Below are 23,003 nucleotides of genomic sequence, written 5' to 3' on the forward strand. Positions count from 1 at the left end.
CAGAAGTTGATGAAAATATTCAACATTCAAATGCAGTTTAAGACTTCCTTTTACATTTTATGCTGGCCCCTTATTGTTTCCTTTCTTTAGCTGAGCATATAGCGCCTTTGGTAAGCATGCCACTCAGGAAAGCAGCTGTGCTTTCTTAGATCTGTATAAGATTTAAATGCTCTTGAGTATTTGCAAAATCACAGCATTTAATTTGTTGTCCCAATTTTGAACTTTGAATTGCCTGTCTTAAAAATCAGAATATTCGTATTGTGACTTGTCAAATCCTGTGCACTTACTGCAGCGGTATATAGATTTAATCAAAAACTTTTATGGTTTACATCAGGGAGGCCATTTAAGCTCTTCCTCAGTATCAGAGGAGCAGGCACGAAAAAAGGCCATCATCTAAGTAATATCCTTCAAAGCACTTTATTGCACCACAGCATCAGAATCAACCAAAAAGTGGTCAGAAACTTGAACTGGGGCATGAGGTAGCATTAACATTGGTAACATTGTGGTTGAATATATGGTTCACAAGCTTTTTGGAACCGATCTCAGGGTTGCCTGTGCCAACCCAGTACAAGTAGGATTTCTGGAGATCAAGGGCCAGATGTGGCACAGCATATGAGACTCCATTGGTTTATAGTTTACACTTTCAATTGCAGGTATCTTCTGAAAAGTCAATAAAATGTCAACTTTAAGTAAAATGTTTGTTTTCAGGTGCCAAAATACCACCTACAGCCCTCCAGAATTGGCATTTGGGTTGCACTGCTTGTGATGTTACTTGCTTTGACTTTTGCCCAGCTTGTTGAGGTTTCTTTTGGCATCAGTTTACAAGTGTTGCATGTTTCCTAACTGGATTGAAGGTGCACGAGTCTAACTATAGTAAAATTATATTTTAACAGGACAGAGATCTGGGAGATGAGTATGGGTGGAAACAAGTTCATGGCGATGTTTTTAGACCATCTAGTCACCCGCTAATATTCTCATCACTGATAGGATCTGGTTGCCAGATATTCTTCGTGTCCTTCATTGTCATTGTTGTGGCAATGGTAGAAGACTTGTACACAGAGTAAGTATGTGTATCTCGTGTTATGGTCATTTACTATTATAAAATATTAGTTTAGTGAGCGCTTCTGCAGAAGATTGTGTGCGATGTTCCTTTCAGTGTGAGAAATGTGGCAATTCAAGCTAAAGTTAAAGTATAGTCTGTAGATGTTGAGAATCCTTTTGTGGCTTTCTTCTTATGGCCTAGTAGGCGATTGTACTAAAAACAAGAAATGCTGGAAATACTCAGCCGGTCTGGCAGCATCTGTGGAGGGAGAAGCAGAGTTAACGTTTCAGGTCAGTGACCCTACTTCGGAAATTATTGTAGGTGATTGTACTGTCCAGTGAGATGCTTAACCTCAAACAAGGAGCTTGCTGATCTCATACTGGGGGACACGAGAGAGTGCAGCAGATTGCTTCCTATACAGCTGACTTCAGAGCTATTGTGAGCTGGGGTGGGAAGATTAGCCTTTGTTTTTGTACTGCCAACCCCCACAACCCCACCCATCTGCTGGACTGTAAGCATAAGCTGAGATCATGCAGAAATGGATCAAACACATCTGTGACGCACCCCATTGTGAAATAATGGGCAGCTAGAAGAATTGGAATCGCCAGAGCCTGTAGAAATATCCTATCAAAAATCACAGTTTGTAGGGAAGCAGGAAAAAGTGGTGATGGGCTCAGTGTGTCGTGTTGCGTCAGTGTGGCCCGACTTCCTGCCGCACCTTACTGAGCTCCAGCTCTGATTGCAAGGTTATTTTTATATTTTGCAGTAGCTAAAAGGAAAACACATTTTTTAAATTTACTAGTTTCTCCTCTCTCCAGTTTTGGGCTGTCCTGCTAATTCATGCCCTTGATACGTTTCCTTGGTGCTAGCAAAACTCTGATACCTCACCCAGTTGTCTTTGGATTGATAAGTTGCACTCTTTGTATGTATAGGCTATTTTGCAGTAGAGTGCCTCACAACTAAACTGATAGTGTTCTTCCCAGCATCCACACGGCTCTTTCGAGCAGACGTCACTGGATATGTTGAACGTATGAATTAAGAGCAGCAGCAGGCTATTCGGCCCCTCGAGCCTGCTCTGCCATTCAATAAGATCATGGCTGATCTGTTTGTTTCGAATTCCACACTCCCATCTACCCCCGATAACCCTTGATTCCTTTGAAACTATACTGCTACTCAAGGCATAGCTGCCTGAGTGTAAGTTTTGTACGCAGACCATCAAAGAATACATTCAGGTGCTATAAACAACGTGGAAAAGGGACAGAAGATCGAGTTGTGAGGAAGCTGGAGAAACCTGGGTCCTTAAGTCTGGAAAGGTTTGTGGGGAATTTTATAGAGGTGTCGAGGGCAATTTTTTTTTTAAAAAAAGCAGTTTAGCAAGACAAAATATCCTGCAGGGTTAACCTCTAAAGTGGATCTAGAGCACTTCCTTATTCAGCATCAGTATCGCTGGTCGAAAATGCATGCAGCATTTTATAATGGGAATGATGTGATACTTTAAAAGCTTGAAATGATATTCGGCCTCAAATGTCAAGCAACTGGCCTTAAACACAGCCCCTGTAGCTCAAATGATCATGACAGCTGACTGATAAGTATAGATGATGAGTATTATACTATCGGTAGCTGATTAATCAGCTCCCTGCTCTCTTCTTCAGTATGTTTCTCACAAGGTTGACGTTTGTAGTATGGTATTGGTGCTTTTTTGTCTCCACCTTTCAATTCCGAGTCAGGACCTTGACTGGAGTAGTACTGCACTTGAAGTAGCAGCACCTTGAACAGCTGGCTGTGTAGATAATAAATGTCCTGAAAAAGGTAAATCCAGACCATGCCTTCGACATAATCCTTGGCAGCAGGATGGAAGAGTGCACATTCAAATTATTGAAAGATATCAGGAAGCTCTTCACGCAAGCACTTGGAATGGGCGGTAGGGGTAAAATGCATAGTTTGAGAGCACCGAAAGCTGTGCACAGTGGACTGTAGGCTTTTCCATAATTTACCTGATGTTCTATGCCCCAAGGACATGAAGGCTGATAGTTGTGTTTTTACTGCTTTCCTGGTACAAGCCTGCTTTTTTTTTAACAAAAGTTTCTCAGTAACGATAAAGGGATTGTTCGTTCTCAGACATTGCTTCTTTTATCGCCCATCAGAGGGCAGCATTAGCACATGTGAGCTCAGCTGAGCTTTATACTAAGCAGCAACTTTTGGGCGAAATCAAGCTGTTGAATTGCTCCAATTTGCGTCAGCTCTTATGGCTTAGGGCAGTAGAATACTAGCCAGGGTTCCCACTCTTGATCACTATCTACTATGCTTGAAAGTTTTAGTGTGTGCATGTGCTTACCCACCTTTTGCCCATACCCTTTGATCCCTTTAGACCCAAGAGCTATATCTAACTCCTCCTTGAAAACATACAATGTTTTGGCTTCAACTGCTTTCTGTGGTAGCGAATTCGACAGGCTCACCACTCTCTGGGTGAAGAAATTTCTCCTCATCTCAGTCTTGAAAGGTTTACCCTGTATCCTTAGACTATGACCCCTGGTTCTGGACTCGTCCACCATCGGGAACATCCTTCCTGCATCTACCCTGTCAAGTCCTGTTAGAATTTTATAGATTTCTATGAGATCCCCCCTCACTGTTCTGAACTCCAGCGAATATAATCCTAACTGACTCAGTCGGTTACAGAGGTGGAGGTAAGAGAGGGGGGACATCACGGCAGTACTTAGAGAGGATATCCCGGGGGGAATGTCCAGCGAGGCCATATGGGTAGAACTCAGAAATAAGAAAGGGGTGATCACTTTGGGATTGTACTATAGGTCCCCCAATAGTCAGAGGGAAGTGGAGGAGCATATATGTAGGGAAATCACAGATAGCTGTAGGAATTATAGGGTGTAATAGTAGGTGATTTTAACTTCCCTAATATTGACTGGGACTGCTTTAGTGTTAAGGGATCAGATGGGGAAGAATTTGTTAAGTGTGTCCAGGATAGTTTCCTGAAGCAGTATGTGGATGGCCCTACCAGAGAAGGGGCTACACTCGACCTTCTCTTAGGAAATGAGGATGGGCAGGTGGTTGTGTCAGTGGAGAAGCACTTTGGTACCAGTGACTATAACTCAATCAGCTTCAAGATAGTTATGGAAAGGGATAGGACTGGTCCTCAGGTTGAAGTCCTAAATTGGGGGAAGGCTAATTTCGATGGCATCAGACAGGAACTCTCAAAAGTTGAATGGGGGAGGCTGTTTACAGGTAAAGGGACGTCTGGCAAATGGGAGGCTTTTAAAAGTGAGATAGGAAGAGTTCAGGGCCGGCATGTTCCTGTAAGATGGAAGGGCAAGGCTGGCAAGTTTAGGGAACCTTGGTTGACGAGCGAGATTGAGGGTCTGGTCAGGACAAAGAAGGAGGCATATGCCAGGTATAGGCAGCTGGGATCGAGCGAGTCCCTCGAGGAGTATAGGGATGTAGGACTACATTTAAGGAAATTAGGAGGGCGAAAAGGGGCCATGAGATTTCCCTGTCAGATAAGATAAAGGAGAATTCTAAAAGATTCTATAAGTAGATTAAAAGTAAAAGGGTAGCTAGGGAGAGAGTAGGTCCCGTTAAGGATCAGTGTGGCAATCTGTGTGTGGAGCCACGGGAAATGGACGAGGTTCTAAATGAATATTTCTCGTCTATTTACCGTGGAGAAGGTCATGGAAGCTAGTGAGCTCAAGGGAGAGAACAGTGATATCCTGGAGCATATCAACATTACAAAGGAGGAGGTTTTGAAGTGCATTAAGGTGGATAAATCCCCAGGGCCTGACCAGATGTATCCTATAGGAAGCAAGGGAGGAGATTGCTAGGGCCCTGGCGGAGATTTTTGTATCATCGCTAGCAACGGGTAAGGTACCCGGAAGACTAGAGGATAGCTAATGTTGTGCCTTTATTTAAGAAGGGCAGCAGGAAAATACAGGCCAGTGAGCCTTACATCAGTGGTGGGAAAGTTATTGAAAGGGATTCTGAGACAGGATTTCTATGCATCTGGAAAGGCATGGTCTGATTAGGGATAGTCAGCATGGCTTTGTGCGTGGGAAATCATGTCTCATGAATTTGATTGAGTTTTTCGAGGAGGTGACCAAGAGGATTGACGAGGGCAGGGCGATGGCCGTTGTCTACATGAACTTTAGAAAGGCCTTTGACAAGGTCCCGCATGGTAGGCTGGTCCAGAAGGTTCGAACACATGGGATCCAGGATGAGCTAGCCAATTGGATACAAAATTGGCTTGGTGACAGGAGGCAGAGGGTGGTAGTGGAGGGTTGTTTTTCAGAATGGAGGCCAGTGACCAGTGGTGTGCCACAGGGATTGGTGCTGGGCCCTCTTGTTTGTCATATATATTAATGACTTGGATGTGAAGGTAAGGGGCATGATTATTAAGTTTGCAGATGACACCAAAATTGGTGGTATAGTGGACAATGAAGAAGGTTGTCAAAGGTTACAACAGGATATAGATCAACTGGAAAAGTGGGCAAGGGAGTGGCAAATGGAATTTAACGCAGACAAGTGTGAAGTTATGCATTTTGGGAAGTTAAACCAGGGCAGGACATATACAGTGGATGGCAGGGCCCTGGGGAGTGTTGTTGAGCAGACAGACCTTGGGATGCAAGTACATAGTTCCCTGAAAGTGACAACACAGGTAGACAGGGTGGTAAAGAAGGCGTATGGCATGTTTGCTTTCATCGACCGAGGCACTGAGTACAAGAGTTGGGACGTCATGTTACAGTTGTACATAACGTTGGTTAGGCCGCATTTGGAGTACTGTGTGCAGTTCTGGTCGCCGCACTACAGGAAAGATGTGATTAAGCCAGAGAGGGTGCAGAAACGATTCACAAGGATGTTGCCTGGTTTGGAGGGCTTGAGTTATAAAGAGAGATTGGATAGGCTGTGTCTGTTTTCCCTGGAACAAAGGAGGCTGAGAGGGGACATGATAGAGGTATATAAAATTGAGAGGCATAGATAGGGTAGATAGCCAGAGTCTGTTTCCCATGGTAGGGGTGACTAAAACTAGCGGGCATAGATTTAAGGTGAGAGGGAGGAGGTTTAAAGGGGATCAAAGTGGTAAATTTTTCACACAAAGAATAGTGGGTATCTGGAATGAGCTGCCTGAGGAGGTGGTGGAGGCAGGAACAGTAGCTACACTTAAGAGGCATCTGGACAGGTACTTGAATGAGCAAGGCTTTGAGGGATATGGGATTAATGCAGGCACATGGGCATTATGGTCGGCATGGACGCGTTGGGCCGAAGGGCCTGTTTCTATGCAGTACGACTCTATAATCTCTCCTCATAAGTCAATCCCACCATCCCAGGAATCAGTCTGGTAAACCTTGGCTGCACTCCCTCTATAGCAAGAACATTCTTCCTCGGATAAGGAGACCAAAACTGCACACACTATTCCAGGTGTGGCCTCACCAAGGCCCTGTATAATTGCAGCAAGACATCCCTGTTCCTGTACTCTAATCCTCTCGCTTTGAAGGCCAACATACCATTTGCCTTTTTTACCGCCTGTTGCACCTGCATGCTTACCTTCAATGACTGGTGTACAAGAACACCCAGGTCTCGCTGCATATTCCCCTCTCTCAGTTTATAGCCATTCGGATAATCTGCCTTCCTGCTTTTGCTACCAAAGTGGATAACCTCACATTTATCCACATTATACTGCATCTGCCATGCATTAGCCTACTCACTCAACTTGTCCAAATCACCCTGAAGCCTCTCTGCATCCTCCTCACAACTCGCTCTCCTACCCAGTTTTGTGTCCTCTGCAAATTTGGAGATAGTATATTTAATTTCCTCATCTAAATCGTTAATGTATATTGTGAATAGCTGGAGTCCTAGCACCGATCCCTGCAGTACCCCAATAGTCACTGCCTGCCATTCGGAAAAAGACCCAATTATCCCAACTCTTTTGTCTCCTGTCCGCCAACCAATTTTCTATCCATTGCAATGCACTACCCCCAATCCCATGCGCTTTAATTTTACATGCTAATCTCTTATGTGGGACTTTGTCGAAAGCCTTCTGAAAATCCAAATAAACCACATCCACTGGCTCCCCCTCATTAGCTCTACTAGTTACGTCCTTGAAGAATTCTAGTAGATTTGTCAAGCATGATTTCCCTTTCATAAATCCATGCTGACTCTGCCTGATTCTGCTACTGTTCTCGAAGTGCTCTGCTATAAAATCTTTGATAATGGACTCTAGAATTTTCCCCACTACCGACATCAGGCTGACTGGTCTATAATTTCCTGCTTTCTCTCTACCTGCCTTTTTAAATAGTGGGGTTACATTAGCTACCCTCCAATCTGTAGGAGCTGTTCCAGAGTCTATAGAATCTTGGAAGATGACCACCAATGCATCCACTATTTCTAGGGCTACTTCCTTAAGTACTCTGGAATGCATACCATCAGACCCTGAAGATTTATCGGCCTTCAATCCCATCAATTTGTCCAACACCATTTCTCTACTCATACTGATTCTTTCAGTTCCTCTCTCTCACTAAGCCCTGAGTTCCCCAATATTTCTGGTATGATATTTGGTTCTGTCTTCACAAAGGAGGACACAAAGTATGCATTTAGCTGTCCAGCCATTTCTTTATTCCCCATAATAAATTCCCCTGTTTCTGACTGTAAGGGACATACATTTGTCTTCACCAATCTTTTTCTCTTCGCATACCTATAGAAATTTTTACTGTCAGTTTTTAATGTTCCCTGCAAGCTTGCTCTCGTACTCTATTTTCCCCTTCTTAATCAATCCCTTGGTCCTCCTTTGCTGAATTCTAAACTGCTCCCAATCCTCAGGTCTGTTGATTTTCCTGGCAAATTTATATGCCTCTTCCTTGGATCTAATGCTATCTCTAATTTCCCTTGTAAGCCATAGTTTGGCTACCTTTCCCGTTTTACTTTTGCACCAGACCGGGATAAACAATTGTTGCAGTTCATCCATGTACTCTTTAAATGTTTGCCATTGCCTATCCACCGTCATCCCTTTAAGTAATGTTTCCCAATCCATCATGGCCAACTCGTGCCTCATACCTTCGTAGTTTCCTTTACTAAGATTCAGGACCCTTGTCTCGGAATCAACTAAGTCACCCTCTGTCTTGATGAAGAATTCTATCATATTATGGTCACTCATCCCCAAGGGGTCTCGCACCACTAGATTGTGATCAGGCTTGGCTACAATAGCACCTTCAGAGAGCAACCTACCAACGCTCAGTCTAATGCTTCCAGTTGAAGAATGCATTTTTGGGTGAGGTGGTCAAGTAGCTACCAGCACCATCGTGCGGGGTTGGCGCATGCTGGGAAACAAATGAAATAAAAACGTCTTCAAAGCTGGAAATGACTTGGTCATAGTTTTTGGAGTACCTCTGTGGCTGTGTTTAAGGCCAGTTGCTTAACATTTATAATTTGAAGCTTTTAAAATGTTCCATCTTCCCTGTTGTAAAATGTTACATGCCTTTTCTGCCAACAATATTGGTGCTGAATAATGAGGTGCTCTAGATTAGCAGTGTCCAATTTGATTACTATCCAGTCATCCCTGCTGGAAAAACACTTGTATGGAATGAATTGGGCTTGGCTGTGATGCTTCTCGTTAAGCAGCATGACTTGTGCTGTTGAGGCTAATGTGAAAACTGGCCAAATAAAAGCAAGAAATGCTGGAACCACTCAACAGGTCTGGCAGCATCTGTGGAAAGAGAAGCAGAGTTAACGTTTCGGGTCAGTGACCCTTCTTTGGAACTGACAAATATTAAAAATGTCAAAGGTTATAAGCAAGTGAGCCGGGGATGGGGCAAGAGATAACAGAGAAGGTGTAGATTGGACAAGGCCACATAGCTGACCAAGAAGTCATGGAGCAAAGGCAAACAATATCTTCATGGTATGTTGAAAGACAAAGCATTAGTACAGATAGGGTGTTAACGAACTGAAGATTGAGCAGCAGCAAGTACAAACATGAAAAAAAACAGTGGGTAAGCAAACTGAACAAACTACAATGAAATGAAATAAACCAAAGAAAAAAAATAGTAAAAAATGTAAATAAGAAAAAATAGCTCAAAATAAAAGTAAAATGGGGGGCCTGTCATGCTCTGAAATTATTGAACTCCGTGTTCAGTCCGGCAGGCTGTAGTGTGCCTAATCGGAAAATGAGATGCTGTTCCTCGAGCTTGCATTGATGTTCAGTGGAACACTTCAGCAAGCCCAGGATAGAGATGAGAGCAGGGGGGAGTGTTGAAATGGCAAGCAACCGGAAGCTCAGGGTCCTGCTTGCAGACTGAGCGGAAGTGTTCCGCAAAGCGGTCACCCAGTCTGCGTTTGGTCTCCCTAATGTTGAGGAGACCACATTGTGAGCAGCGAATACTGTTTACTACATTGAAAGAGGTACAAGTAAATCGCTGCTTCACCTGAAAGGAGTGTTTGGGGCCTGGGATAGTGAGGAGAGAGGAGGTAAATGGGCAGGTATTACACCTCCTGCAATTACAGGGGAAGGTGCCATGGGACGGGGACGAGGTGGTGAGGGTAATGGAGGAGTGGACCAGGATGTTGCGGAGGGAACGATCCTTTCGGAATGCTGACGGGAAGGGAGGGGAAGATGCGTTTGGTAGTGGCATCACGCTGGAGGTGGCGGAAATGGTGGAGGATGATCCTTTGGATATGGAGGCTGATGGGGTGGAAAGTGAGGACAAGGGGAACCCTGTCACGGTTCTGGGAGGGAGGGGAAGGGTCGAGGTGCGGGAAATGGGCCGGACACGGTTGAGGGCCCTGTCAACAACAGTGGAGGGGGAATCCCCGATTGAGGAAAAAGGTCATATCAGAAGCACCGTCGTGGAAGGTGGCATCATCAGAGCAGATGCGTCGGAGACGGAGAAACTGGGAGAATGGAATGGAGTCCTTACAGGAGGTAGGGTGTGAAGAAGTGTAGTCCAGGTAGCTGTGGGAGTCGGTGGGCTTATAATGGATATTAGTAGACTACCTATCCCCAGAGATGGGGACAGAGAAGTCGAGGAAGGGAAAGGAAGTGTCAGAGATGGAGCATGTAAAGGTGAGAGAAGGATGGAAATTGGAAGCAAAGTTGATGACGTTTTCCAGTTCAGGGCGGGAGCAGGAAACGGCACCGATACAGTCATCAATGTACCGGAAAAAGAGTTGCGGGAGGGGGCCTGAATAGGACTGGAACAAAGAATGCTTGACATATCCCACAAAAAGACAGGCATAACTAGGACCCATGCGGGTACCCATAGCAACACCTTTTACTTGAAGGAAGTGAGCGGAGTTGAAGGAGAAGTTGTTCAATGTTAGAACAAGTTCAGCCAGGCGGAGGAGGGTGGTGGTGGATGGGGACTGGTTGGGCCTCTGTTCAAGGAAGAAGCGGAGAGCCCTTAAACCATCCTGTTGGGGTATGGAGGTGTAGAGCGATTGGACGTCCATAGTGAAGAGGAGGCGGTTGGGACCAGGAAACTGGAAATTGTCAAAATGACGTAGGGCGTCAGAAGAGTCACGGATGTAGGTGGGAAGAGACTTGACCAGCGGAGAAAAGATAGAGTCAAGATAGGAAGAAATAAGTTCAGTGGGGCAGGAGCAGGCTGACACAATGGGTCTGCCGGGAAACTGGCCGTTTGGGTGAGATACCCATACATTATCATTGATCTGTTCTCCCTGTGTCCTGCAGTAGTACGAGGGGATGCATTGGAATAATGTCTATTCATATAGCAACTTTCTCATCCAAGTGTACTGAATCATTCACAGCCAACATTTTAATGTAGGCGGACAAGGCTGTAAAATTGCACACAGCACTGTCCCATAAACGGCAATGAGACAAATGACCAGAGGATCAGGTGGCAGCTGTTAGTGCTAGAGGCTCCAGTTAATAGCAGAATTAATGTAACTTAGTAAGAGATGCATTCTGCAATGACCAAGAGATTTTATTTTGATGAATATTTAACCAAAACTTGTGACCTACAAGCAATGTGCTTCCTGTTTTTCTTGAACAATAAACCACTGATCCGATTTGGATGCATGCACATTCTATATGAAAGAAAATATTTATTATGTGAAGGGTGTGATTTAAAAATAGTCTGCTGTAGTTCAGATTTAACAGCGATACAGAATGTTTCTCAAGTATTGACTTAGCTCGTCTCAATGGTAGCGCTCTCGTCTGAGTCAGAAGATTGACAGGCAGTTGAAGCCTGGACTTCGTTCTTGGTACATTTTCTATTGGGCCATTTTCTAAAGTAGGACCTCAAAACTTTTGCAGTATGTGACCTACTTTGTCTCAAACTACATTTTCCTTTGTGAATTTACAGAATTTAATTGTAGACACTTTGTGGTTGGTATGCTTTTTAAAATAATTTGGCATATTTGTTGCTGCAGAGACTACCTCCTCCTGCCACCACCACTTTCTCAAGGGCAATTAGGGATGGGCAGCAAATGCTGGCCTTGCCAGTGATGTTCACATCCTACGAATAAAAGACTACAAGTCTTCAGTGTTTGTGTTCAGTATCTGGAGACTTGTGTTTTTCTTTATTTGCCGTTTTTCATTAAACTTCATTTATTTAACAACAAAGCTTCAAATTCTTCTGTTAATCACTCAATATCAAATGCATTTTTCTCTCTACTGCAAAACCCAGACTTCGATCATTGAATGTTTTTAAGACAGAGGTAGACAGATTGTTAACAAATAAGGGAGTCAAATGGTATCGGGGGCAGGCAGGAAAGTGGCAGAGCAGGCTTGAGGGACCAAATGGCCGCCTCCTGCTCCTTGTTCGTTTATATGGTTAAATTCTTAGTTTTGAGGGAATTTATACATAGCAAAGGGAAGATTTTGTTTCAATGGATTTATCAAAGATTTAGGAAAAAGCCAAGGAAATGGGATTAGAGTAGTTACAGTTCAGGAGCCAACATCTGGTTGTGAAAGATCTTGTTGACTTTGTAACTGAGAAAATGCTATTGAATTTTTAACTATTACCTACTTTGTGTTTTCCTCCTTTTTTTCAGGAGAGGATCTATGCTAAGTACAGCCATATTTGTGTTTGCTGCAACATCACCACTGAATGGCTACTTTGGAGGGAGCCTGTACGCTCGACAAGGAGGTACTTTCTGCATCTTGATATATATTTTGTTTTTGTGATTTCTTGTTTCCCTTCCTGAGTGTGCTGGGGTCCTGCTCTATAGCTGATTGCCACACTTTGGTACTTTGCCTATAACCAGTCTTAAGTGAAACTGAACAGTTATTGTCATGGGCTCCTTGATTTAGAAGAGTGAGTGGAAAGGTGGGGGGGAAGGGAATGGAAGAAAAAGAGGAGTGGTTCTGAACAGTTATGATGAAAGGTCACAGACCAGCAACGTTAACCCTGTCTTTCCACAGATGAGGGTGGCACAGTGGCGCAGTGGTTAGCACTGCAGCCTCACAGCTCCAGGGACCCGGGTTCGATTCTGGGTACTGCCTGTGTGGAGTTTGCAAGTTCTCCCTGTGTCTGCGTGGGTTTTCCCCGGGTGCTCCGGTTTCCTCCCACAGCCAAAAGACTTGCAGGTGATAGGTAAATTGGCTGTTGTAAATTGCCCCTAGTGTAGGTAGGTGATAGGGAATATGGGATTACTGTAGGGTTAGTATAAATGGGTGGTTGTTGGTCAGCACAGACTCGGTGGGCCGAAGGGCCTGTTTCAGTGCTGTATCTCTAATTAAAAAAAAATGCTCCCAGACCTGCCAGTGTTTCTGGCATTTTCAGTTTTTACTTCAGATTTCCAGCATCCACAGTTTTTTTTGTTTTATTAAAAAAAAATAGCATGCAGGTATAGCAAGTAATTAGGAAGGCAAATGGAATGTTGGCCTTAATTGCAAGGGGGATGGAGTATAAAAGTAAGGAAGTCTTGCTGTAATTGTATGGGCGTTGCTAAGGCCACACCGTACAGTTCTGGACTCCTTATGAAGGAGAGATATAATTGCATTGGAGGCAGTTCAAAGGAGGTTCACTAGGTTGATTCCTGGGAGAAAGGGTTGTCTTATGAGGAAAAATTGAGCAGGTTGAGCTGTACCCATTGGAATTTGAAGAATGAGAGGTGATCTTATTGTAACACATAAGATTATGAGTGGGCTTAACAAGGTAGATGTTGAGCATGTTTCCCCTCACTTGGGAATTTAGAACTAAGGGACATAGTTTCAGAATATGAAGTCATCCATTTAAGATGGAGATGAGTAATTTCTTCTGACGGTTGTGAATCTTTGGAATTCTGTACCCCAGATAGCTGTGGAGGCTGAGTCTTCGAATATATTCAACGCTAAGATAGATGGACCGATAGACAGATTCTTAAACTGTAGGGGAATGGAGGTTTTTGGGAAGGTGGAGTTGAGGCCAAGATCAGATCAGCCATAACCTTATTGGATGGCAGAGGAGACTCGAAGGGCTGTATGGCCTACTCCTCCTATTTCTTATGTTCTTACCTGGTCTAACTAAGGTTTAACACAATTTTAACATGACTTCTCTGCTTTTCAATTGTATTCTTCTAGAAATGAACCCCAGTGCTTTGTTTTTAATGCTTTATTAACCTACGTCACTACTTTTCATGATTTGTGTAGACAAACTCCTAGATCCCTTTGCTCCTCTATCCCAATTAGACCTCTTATCCAAGCATTGTGTGACCTCCTTATTTTCCTCACAAAACGTAACACCTCACACTTATCCATAATTGAAATTTATTTGCCAATTACAGACCCATTCTATAAGTTTATTTATGTACTCTTTATTTTGTTGCAGTCTTCCTGTCACCAATACCTTCCAATATGGGAGTTGTGCAAATTTGAAATTGTACTTCAATTCAAATCGTTTACATAAATGGTGAATAACAGTGGTCCTAGCACCAGCTCCTACCTTTTGCCAGTCTGAGTAACTACGCTGAATCCCTACTATCTTGTCTGTTCTAAAGTCAGCGTTCTATCCATTCTGCTATGTGCCCCTCACTCCACATTTTCTGACCTTAGTCATGAGGGCTAAACAATTACTTCCGCCAATTATTCACTCGGGAATGTAGAATTGTACTCTCCCTGTATTGCAATAACCCAAGAATTAGCAGCTTAGTAGTGAATGAGATAGAAGGCCTAAAGAGGTATAAAGAGCTGAAACCAAAGTCATGGGGGTAGATGGTATTCATGCCAGAATATTGAAAGACAGAGGAGTTGTTGAGGCACGAGTGGTCATTGTGAGTTGATGAATATTGGCTGTATCCCACTGGATTGAAAACAGGCTAATGGTCCATTTTCAAAAAGGATGGCAAATGCAAATGTAGGTAATTACAAACTGGTTAGTCTTATTTCTGTGCTGGGTTACAATGGTGGAGTTAATTATTGAAAGTAGCATTGAGCTATACTTCTGTCACCATACATGTTGGTTAGAATGTGCAATTCTGTACCACGTACCACTCTTGGAGCATTCGTACTTCCAAAAAGGGAATTAGTTGCTTGAAAAGGGAAGACGCTAAAGGATATCGGTTGCAATCACCCAGGAGATTGCAGGCTTACACGAAGAAAAACAAGATAGACTTGATGGGCTGAGTGGCTGCTTCCTGTGCTGTGACATTCTGTGAACTAATAACAGCCAACATGGATTCAGGAGCAGAAGATCCTGCCTGACCAACCTCCTTAACTTTTTTTGAGGAATGTGATGTGGATAATCATATTCAGGATAATTAGGAATGGATAAGAACTTGAACGACAGAAAGCGATGCATGCTTGGAGTTGTGCCAGGGTGCTAGAATTGATGGACATCAACAACTTGGATGATGACCTCTGTGCAAATGCTGAAATTTGCAGGCAATACTAAGCTAGGAGGGACAGTTGATACTGAGGAGAGCGCTTGGGAAATACAAAATGAATTTTACAAAATGAATTTAACAAAATATTTGTGGGTGTAACAGTGGCAGAGGAAATTTAATAAATATTTGGAAGAATAAATGCTCCATAACCTTTTTAAAATAACTGAGTGAAGTTGAGAAATCTGGAGTTTTTGGTGGATTCAAGACTCAATATTTCCAGCCTCTGTAGGGCAGCACTCATCACAGTAAACAATGCTCAACAACATAGAGCAAAACAGTAAAATGTAAGCTGGAGCAGTAGATCCAGTGGCCAGTAGCACATCAAAGACACATTCACGCCTTGGAAGCAGTGAGATGAGTCATGAGACTCAAACTAGTATTAGAGGATAGAAGAATGGAATTAGGAGAAGCTGCTGCAGCTACTCGCGCTTTTCAGCTTTTAAAGGAGGCAACTGAAGAGGTTACCTTATAGAGTCATAATAGGAAATAGTTAATATAGAAATGGGTCAGTTCAGAAAATATATTCAACTAATTTTGTCAGTTGAACAAAAGGTCACAGGTTCAGACTCAACAGGCAAAATTAAGATTGCTATCATGAGCTTCACACAGTGATCAAAATATGGAAAGGACGCGGGGTTGAGTATTGAAGGTGAAAGCCCTGAAACCATTTACTGTTGTAATCGGATTGGAAGGTTTATCTGTTTGGATGAGCCTAGATGGCCCAAATGGTTGCAACTTCCTGTTGCTATCTTGTGGATTTCACTATTAACATCAGCTTTGCAAAATCTTATCTTTGGTTTTGGTGCTGCAGGAATGATGATTGTGGTGATTAATTAAAGCTGTATTGGGTGCACCTTCACTTTGAGGCTCCAAGAATGGAGTAAACTCTTGGAATAAATTAATCCATAGATTTTTGAAAAAGCAAACTTTGAGGTGGTTGAATTGACATTTTTAAGATTGAGAGGAATTGACAAAATTAATCCAAGCAAACTCCTTATAACAAAGGATTCAAATATAACTCTCTTCTTCTCTTTGGGCCTCCTTATCTCGAGAGACAATGGATACGCGCTTGGAGGTGGTCAGTGGTTTGTGAAGCAGCGCTTGGAGTGGCTATAAAGGCCAATTCTAGAGTGACAGACTTTTCCACAGGTGCTGCAGAGAAATTTGTTTGTCGGGGCTGTTGCACAGTTGGCTCTCCCCTTGCGCCTCTGTCTTTTTTCCTGCCAACTACTAAGTCTCTTCGACTCGCCACATTTTAGCCCCGTCTTTATGGCTGCCCGCCAGCTCTGGCGAACGCTGGCAACTGACTCCCACGACTTGTGATCAATGTCACAGGATTTCATGTCGCGTTTGCAGACGTCTTTAAAGTGGAGACATGGACGGCCGGTGGGTCTGATACCAGTGGCGAGCTCGCTGTACAATGTGTCTTTGGGGATCCTGCCATCTTCCATGCGGCTCACATGGCCAAGCCATCTCAAGTGCCGCTGACTCAGTAGTGTGTACAAGCTGGGGATGTTGGCCGCCTCGAGGACTTCTGTGTTGGAGATACGGTCCTGCCACCTGATGCCAAGTATTCTCCGGAGGCAGCGAAGATGGAATGAATTGAGACGTCGCTCTTGGCTGACATACGTTGTCCAGGCCTCGCTGCCATAGAGCAAGGTACTGAGGACACAGGCCTGATACACTCGGACTTTTGTGTTCCGTGTCATTAGTTTAAAAATTAGTAAGTTAGGAATAAGTTGGTGAAATATTTTACATGGAAAGGATGAAAGTTATGAAATAAAGTACTGGGGAAAGCAATCGAAGCAAATAGCATAAATGGGTTGAAGAGGGAATTAATGGAGAGGGGGCTATGGCGAGTAGGTGAGGATCAATCACTGAAGAGCAAGGATGGGCCTGTTGGACCAAATGGTTTTTTCCTGATGCCAGATTTGTGCTAACATCATATGGTGTTCCATCCAAGGGTGATAATACTATAGTAAGGTAATCTGTGGACAGCTGGAATTTGGTAGTATGGGACCTGCTTGTATTTTATTGCATGCGGCAGCTGTACTGGCATTTGTGCTGATATTTGAACTGAGAAGAATTCTGGGAATTTTAAAAATTAAGGTTGACGGTGACTCATCATCTCTGGGGAAAAGAATAGAAGAGTTTTGAAATATAGGTCCATGCAGCTTGCTTGTGCGGTTAACTTACTCTAAGTATATTGATCCAGTAGCTTTTCATGGCTTTATTAAAGCTTGCCATAATAGTGCCTCTGTGGAATTTTGAATGTTATTGTGCTCCTTCATGTGCTGTTCGATTTTATCCAGCAAACCTCCTGAATGTGGCCCATATTTCCTTGATCCATCATTGGCAGTAATCCTGATTGAAAAGCTAGGTCATAGCCAAGAATGTGGTTGGTTCATTGATTTGCATATTTTATAAAAACAATTTTCTAATGGACATCGTTGATTCAGAGCTGAAGCATCTGCTATCATATTTTTGAATACGATGCCAGTATTTTGTACTTCATATAAGCAGAAACAAGGACAAGAGAAGTATGAGAGGATTCATCAGTAGTCAATCATTCCACTACATAGTGTAAAGGCATTAACCTTTCACCCAATCTCAAATGTTGACTTCAGGGTAGACACAAAAACAGAAAAATTTAGGTTCTGCCCCTATTATCCCTTGGTCTGTTTATCCATAACACAAAAATGCCATACGTTTCCACTGATTTTTACTAATTGTTTTGAACTGCTGATTACTGTTCTCAGATGAATGGCCACTAGGAACTAGATTGAAACTGCCTAAGTCATTTCAACCAATGAACAGAAGAGACCTAGAATCTGGACAAGATTTGAGCTGTGGTTCCAGAGATATAAATGTAGTGTCTAATGCCCCATAATTTTTTGTATTATTGAGACCAGATTAGATAATTTAGGGGAAAATTGTTACTCTTTAAATTTAAACGATAGTGTCAACTAAAAAAAACTTTCCATATAGTGAGATACGACAACATAAATTATGCTGATGCACCATTGCATTGGGGATGCTATCACTAGGCTAGCTGTAATGTTCCCAATGAGTAAGCTGGTACCTTTTTAACCCATTTTCTCACCTCCCATGACGCCTGCTGGTTTCAGTTTCATAGCTGCTGAGAATCTTCCTGTATATAATTTATTACCAAAAGTTATGCTAAGCATGTACGATGCACGAGTCAGACAAACTTAGTGTTGGCTTTAGCTTTGGTCATAACACAAGAATATATATTGACAAAGGTATTTAGAAAAGCAAGAGAACTTGTTCCAACTGTAAAGGATGAGCTATCCAGAAAGATTAGAGAAATTTGAACTTTACACAGAAAAGACCTCGATGCAGTATAGAAAATATTAAATGGTATGAAATAAACACAAAATATTACTTCAAGGGAAGCCACAAAAGTAAATGGAAATTAGTGAAGAGTAAATGTTACACAAATGTCATGGGCCACCTTTACTCAGTGAGGGTATTGGAGGATGAAATGATAGTTGAGAATGCAGTTAGAGATTTAGGATGCTAGGAGCTGAGCTTCATGAGCTAAATCTCTGACTTGGCTTATATTTATATTTATATACATGTACCTGGACCATAAATAATAGGCCATTCAACTTAAGAAGGACTCCTGTCCTCACATGACATTCACAATACTTTCCAGTAGTGATCCCTAGCTAACTTACCAGGAGCAGGTGCGCTGGCTGACTTTTTGTCCTTTCCCTTAGCCTGGAGGTATTGAGCCAAATTGCATTTCAGCAATTGCCTTAGCTGAGATGTGGAACCTTCTAGTTAGTTAGCACAGAAGAGTGTGTGTGTCTTTAAGAAAACTGAAGAGCACATGCTTGGTATATTGCCACATCATCCTTCCTGTAATAAGAGGCTTCTATTGCTGCTGTAAAACTGAGGCATGAAAGCTGTCCTTTGCTTCTACTCCAGTACTTTGATATTTAAACAGCACCATTTGTTTCACACTTTCTTAAATAGAGTTTATGTAACCTCTGGGAATAACTGGACACCAGTGTCTTTTTATAAAGGGAATTGCAAGCATTCGTGAGGTTTTGTGATTTGACTTGGTTCACACAATGGTCTGTAATGCTTGCATAATTCTGCAATTTCCATTATTCTTTTGCTGCTCCCATTAACAGCTGCTAAGTTAAAACCTAAAATTTAGTGCCAAAATTTCCTGTCATGCACAGAAATAAGGGAAACAAAGTATTCAGTTTATCCTCAAACAGCCCGCTCCACCCCTTTCCTTTCTGCAAGAACTAATTTCTGCTGGGCTGCAGTTTCACAGGAATTGTTAGATTTCTAATGATTTTCTAGTAATTCATCGAAGTGTAAATTTGTGTTATGTGGGAGGACTTGAGTATGATGACCAAGCCTTTTGGTGTACTTTCTGACATTTGCATATATGCTTTCCAGGAGGTGTTACGAATAGTAAACCTTGGCTGATTTTCTCCACCCACCTCTGCCCTTGGGGCACTGAAGTTAAGTGTAGTATCAAAATTTGCTGACTACACCAAACTTGGAGGTGCGGCAAATGGGATGATAATGCACCGCCTGCAACATGACATAGATAGACTAGTAGAATGGGCAGCGAGGTGGCAGATGGAGTTTAATACATTAATGCATTTTGGCAGAAGGAATAGGGAAAAGCAATATATACTTAATGGCACAGTTCTAAAGAGGGTGCAGAATCAGAGGGACCTGGGGGTGCACATGCATGGATCTTTGAAAGTGGCAGGACATATTGAGAGACTGGTTAGTTAACATACGGGATCTTGGGCTTCATAAATGGAGGCATTGAGTACGAAGGCAGGGAAGTTATCCTGAACCTTTATAAAGGCGCCAATTGGAGTATTGCGTCCAGTTCTGGTCACCAGAACTGGTCACTTCAGGAAGGAGTGAGGGACCTTGAGAGGGTGCAGAGGAGATTTACCAGAATGGTTCCAGGGATGGTAGATTTTAGGTACAAGGAAAAGCTTAGTTGGAAAAGCTGGGATTGTTCCTAGAAACAAGGAGATTGAGGGGAGATTTAATAGAAGTGTACAAGATTATGACTGGCTGAGATAAATTAGACAAAGAAAAACTGTACCCATTAACTAGTAGTTAACTCCATCTAGGGGACACAGATTGAAAGTTTTGGGCAAAGGATGCAGGAGGAATATGAGGAAGCACTTTTTTAAGAAGCGGTTAGTAATGACCTGGAACTCGCTGCCTACAAGGGACGATCAATGACTTCAAAAGGAAGTTGGATGGCCACCTGAGAGAAATAGACTTGCAGGGCTACGGGGATCAAGCTGGGGAGTGGGACTGACTGCATAGATCCGTGGAGAGCTGCATGGACTTGATGGGCTGAATGGCCTCCTTCTGTGTCATAAATGACTCTGTGACCTGCCCACTACACCAGTTGCAAATAATCAGTCCAGACCAGGAATCAAAACAGATTTCCTGGTCTCGGTGGTTCACGATCACACTAAGCCGTGAGTTCAGACACAGGAGCCAAAAATATTCTCTATCTGTAATAATTATCCTTCCCAGAATCTCTGATTTAAAAACATGAACTCAAACTCATTTAGCCAGTGCTGGTACAGTAGGACAGGAAATGTTCTTTGTGCTATAAACCTATGACTGTGAGTGTGAAGTGGCAATGTTCATTTTCTTGCACCTTGTCGTATGTCCTGTTTTGGACATACAAACATTCAAGTTGTGAGAATGATGCCCCGAAAAAACACGAGAATGAGCCCCATCATAAAAGGATTTACTGGCGAAGCTGGGGTTCTTTACACTGAAAATAAGAGAAGCATCTTATAATGCAGTTAGCCACTAGCCACACGTAGCTAATTGGGAATCCAGATGTGACTAATTGCATTTCTGATTACTGAGTAAATGAATACTGGACATTGGGCATGTGATCTCATTATCATATTCACATGGCATATGCATGTGAATTGAACCTTTTTCTGTTAGTAATATAAGCTGAAAAGCAGAGTAGGTGAGTGTTTTGTATTTGTAGTTGCTGAATGGTGTAGATATTTATGTAAATTACCCATGAAATACATTGGCCTGGTTTATGTGTGTGAGTGGTGTCGCCACAACTACCCCTATGCCTGGTCAATGTCAGTGAACACTGTTATACAGGTATGCAAAGCATGGAAAGATACAGGATACTCCAAGGGGTTGAAAGGGAAGTTCAAGATGCTAGGAATGCAAAGAATCATCAAAGCGTAACCCTAGTGTTTCAGATAGAGTACTGCAAGTGGAAACCTTAAATTTATTGAATAATCTGCTTGATGAAGTGATCGAAGGATTTTTTTGGATAGATGAGCCCTGATGGGTCGCATGTCATCCCTGATCTGTATTGTGACCTGTGGGCTGCCCCACTGGTTTCTTCCCTGAACCCATCACTCCCCTCCCCTTTCCTTCAGCTAGTGTCATAACCATTTTCAGACTTTACTCTGATTGCTGTGACTTTCAGCAATCTCCCATGAGGAACTTTATCAGTAGCTTTCAGGGAATTGAAGTACACTGAATCATAGTTTCCATGATACTTACTGAAACTTCAAGCAGGTTAGACAGACAGGTCTTCCCTTTGTGATGCAGTGTTGGCTGTTCTAAAGAAAGACAGGTTTGCATTTATATAACACTTTTTATGACCTCTGTATAGTCACTGTTTTAATGTAGGAAATGTGGCAGCCAATTTACGCAGAGCAAGATCCCAGAGATAGCAATATAATGACCAGATAATATGTTCTATTGATGTTGATTAAGGGCTAAATATTCACCCAGTATAGTGTGGAGAATTCCCCTGCTGCTCTTCATAGATCTTTTAGTAGATTGTAATAGTTTTCTCTTGATCAGTTTGATTATTTTCTTGGATATTTCTACTAGATGATGGATTTGAAGTTGCCTAGATTAGAGGTGTCATTTTTTCTGAATGTGGGTTGTGTTAGCTTGTTTTGGTCCAGTGGGTCTTCCAGAATATTCAGTGACCACCTCATGATCGTCAACACTTCACAATTTGACTTCTAGCCTTTTTTTTATTCATTCATGGCGATGTGGGCATTGCAGGCTAGGCTAGCATTTATTGCCCATCCCTAACTGCCCTTGAGAAGGTTGTGGTGAGCTGCCTTCTTGAACTGCTGCAGTCCATGTGGGGTGTCAGTACACCCACAGTGCTGTTAGGAAGGGAGTTCCAGGATTTTGACCCAGCGACAGTGAAGGAAAGGTGATATAGTTCCAAGTCAGGATGGTGTGTGACTTGGAGGGGAACTTGCAGGTGGTGGTGTTCCCATGCATTTGCTGCCCTTTTCCCTCTAGGTGGCAGAGGTCGTGGGTTTGGAAGGTGCTGTCGCAGGAGCCTTGATGCATTGCTGCAGTGCATCTTGAAGATGGAACACACTGCTGCCACTGTGCGTCTGTGGTGGAAGGAGTGAATGTTTGTAGATGGGGTGCCTATCAAATGGGTTGCTTTGTCCTGGATGTTGTCAAGCTTCTTGAGTGTTGGAGCTGCACCCATCCAGGCAAGTGGAGAGTATTCCATCACGCTCCTGCCTTAGTGCCCTCGGATAAATGCCACCCACTGCTAGGGATTCCTTTTGACCAAGCTGAGATGAGGAACTATGAGAAGAGCCCATGTCCACCATTTAGTAATGTCAATTGTCAGAGAAAGAGCCCTCTGCAACTCTGGGCTGCCACCACTTTTTTTCCTGCTTCAGCATGATTGTGATGCATGGTTTGCTTGCAATTTTGCTTTTTTTGGCAGTTTCTTTAACAGTTTTCAGATGTAATTTCCTCCATTTTCCTGAAGAAGCTGTGATATGGTTCCATAGATCTTCATCCAAATGAACACTTTCCATACGTGTCATTCTCTAAGTGATTGTCCATGAGCAGATTGTAGTGAAGTCCAATCTTATACATGCTTGTGCTTGCCAGCGCAGATTACTGGGTAATGAGCTAGAACCTTCCACTCGTGAGACCAGATGTGGTTCTCCAAACTCTAGGAATGGGATATAGGACTTTCCTGATCTCGTAGAAACTCAGAGCACAGAAGAGAAACCATTCGGTCCATTGTGCCTGTGATGGCTCTTTGAAAGAGTACTAAGCTTAATCCCACATTCCCACT

At 42.9% G+C, this 23,003-nt stretch overlaps 1 protein-coding gene across 1 annotated transcript in view; it reads left to right on the forward strand.

Annotated features, from left to right (window-relative positions):
• tm9sf3 (transmembrane 9 superfamily member 3) overlaps positions 1–23,003 on the forward strand; it is a 146,953-nt gene that overhangs the window by 64,213 nt on the left and 59,737 nt on the right. The window contains exons 7-8 of the mRNA XM_068020250.1: positions 894–1,060; positions 12,050–12,144. Coding sequence (XP_067876351.1) covers positions 894–1,060; positions 12,050–12,144 — 262 coding nt within the window. The remainder of the gene's footprint in view (positions 1–893; positions 1,061–12,049; positions 12,145–23,003) is intronic.

Source organism: Heterodontus francisci, chromosome 42, assembly GCF_036365525.1.
Source record: "Heterodontus francisci isolate sHetFra1 chromosome 42, sHetFra1.hap1, whole genome shotgun sequence".
NCBI classification, from domain to species: Eukaryota; Metazoa; Chordata; class Chondrichthyes; order Heterodontiformes; family Heterodontidae; genus Heterodontus; species Heterodontus francisci.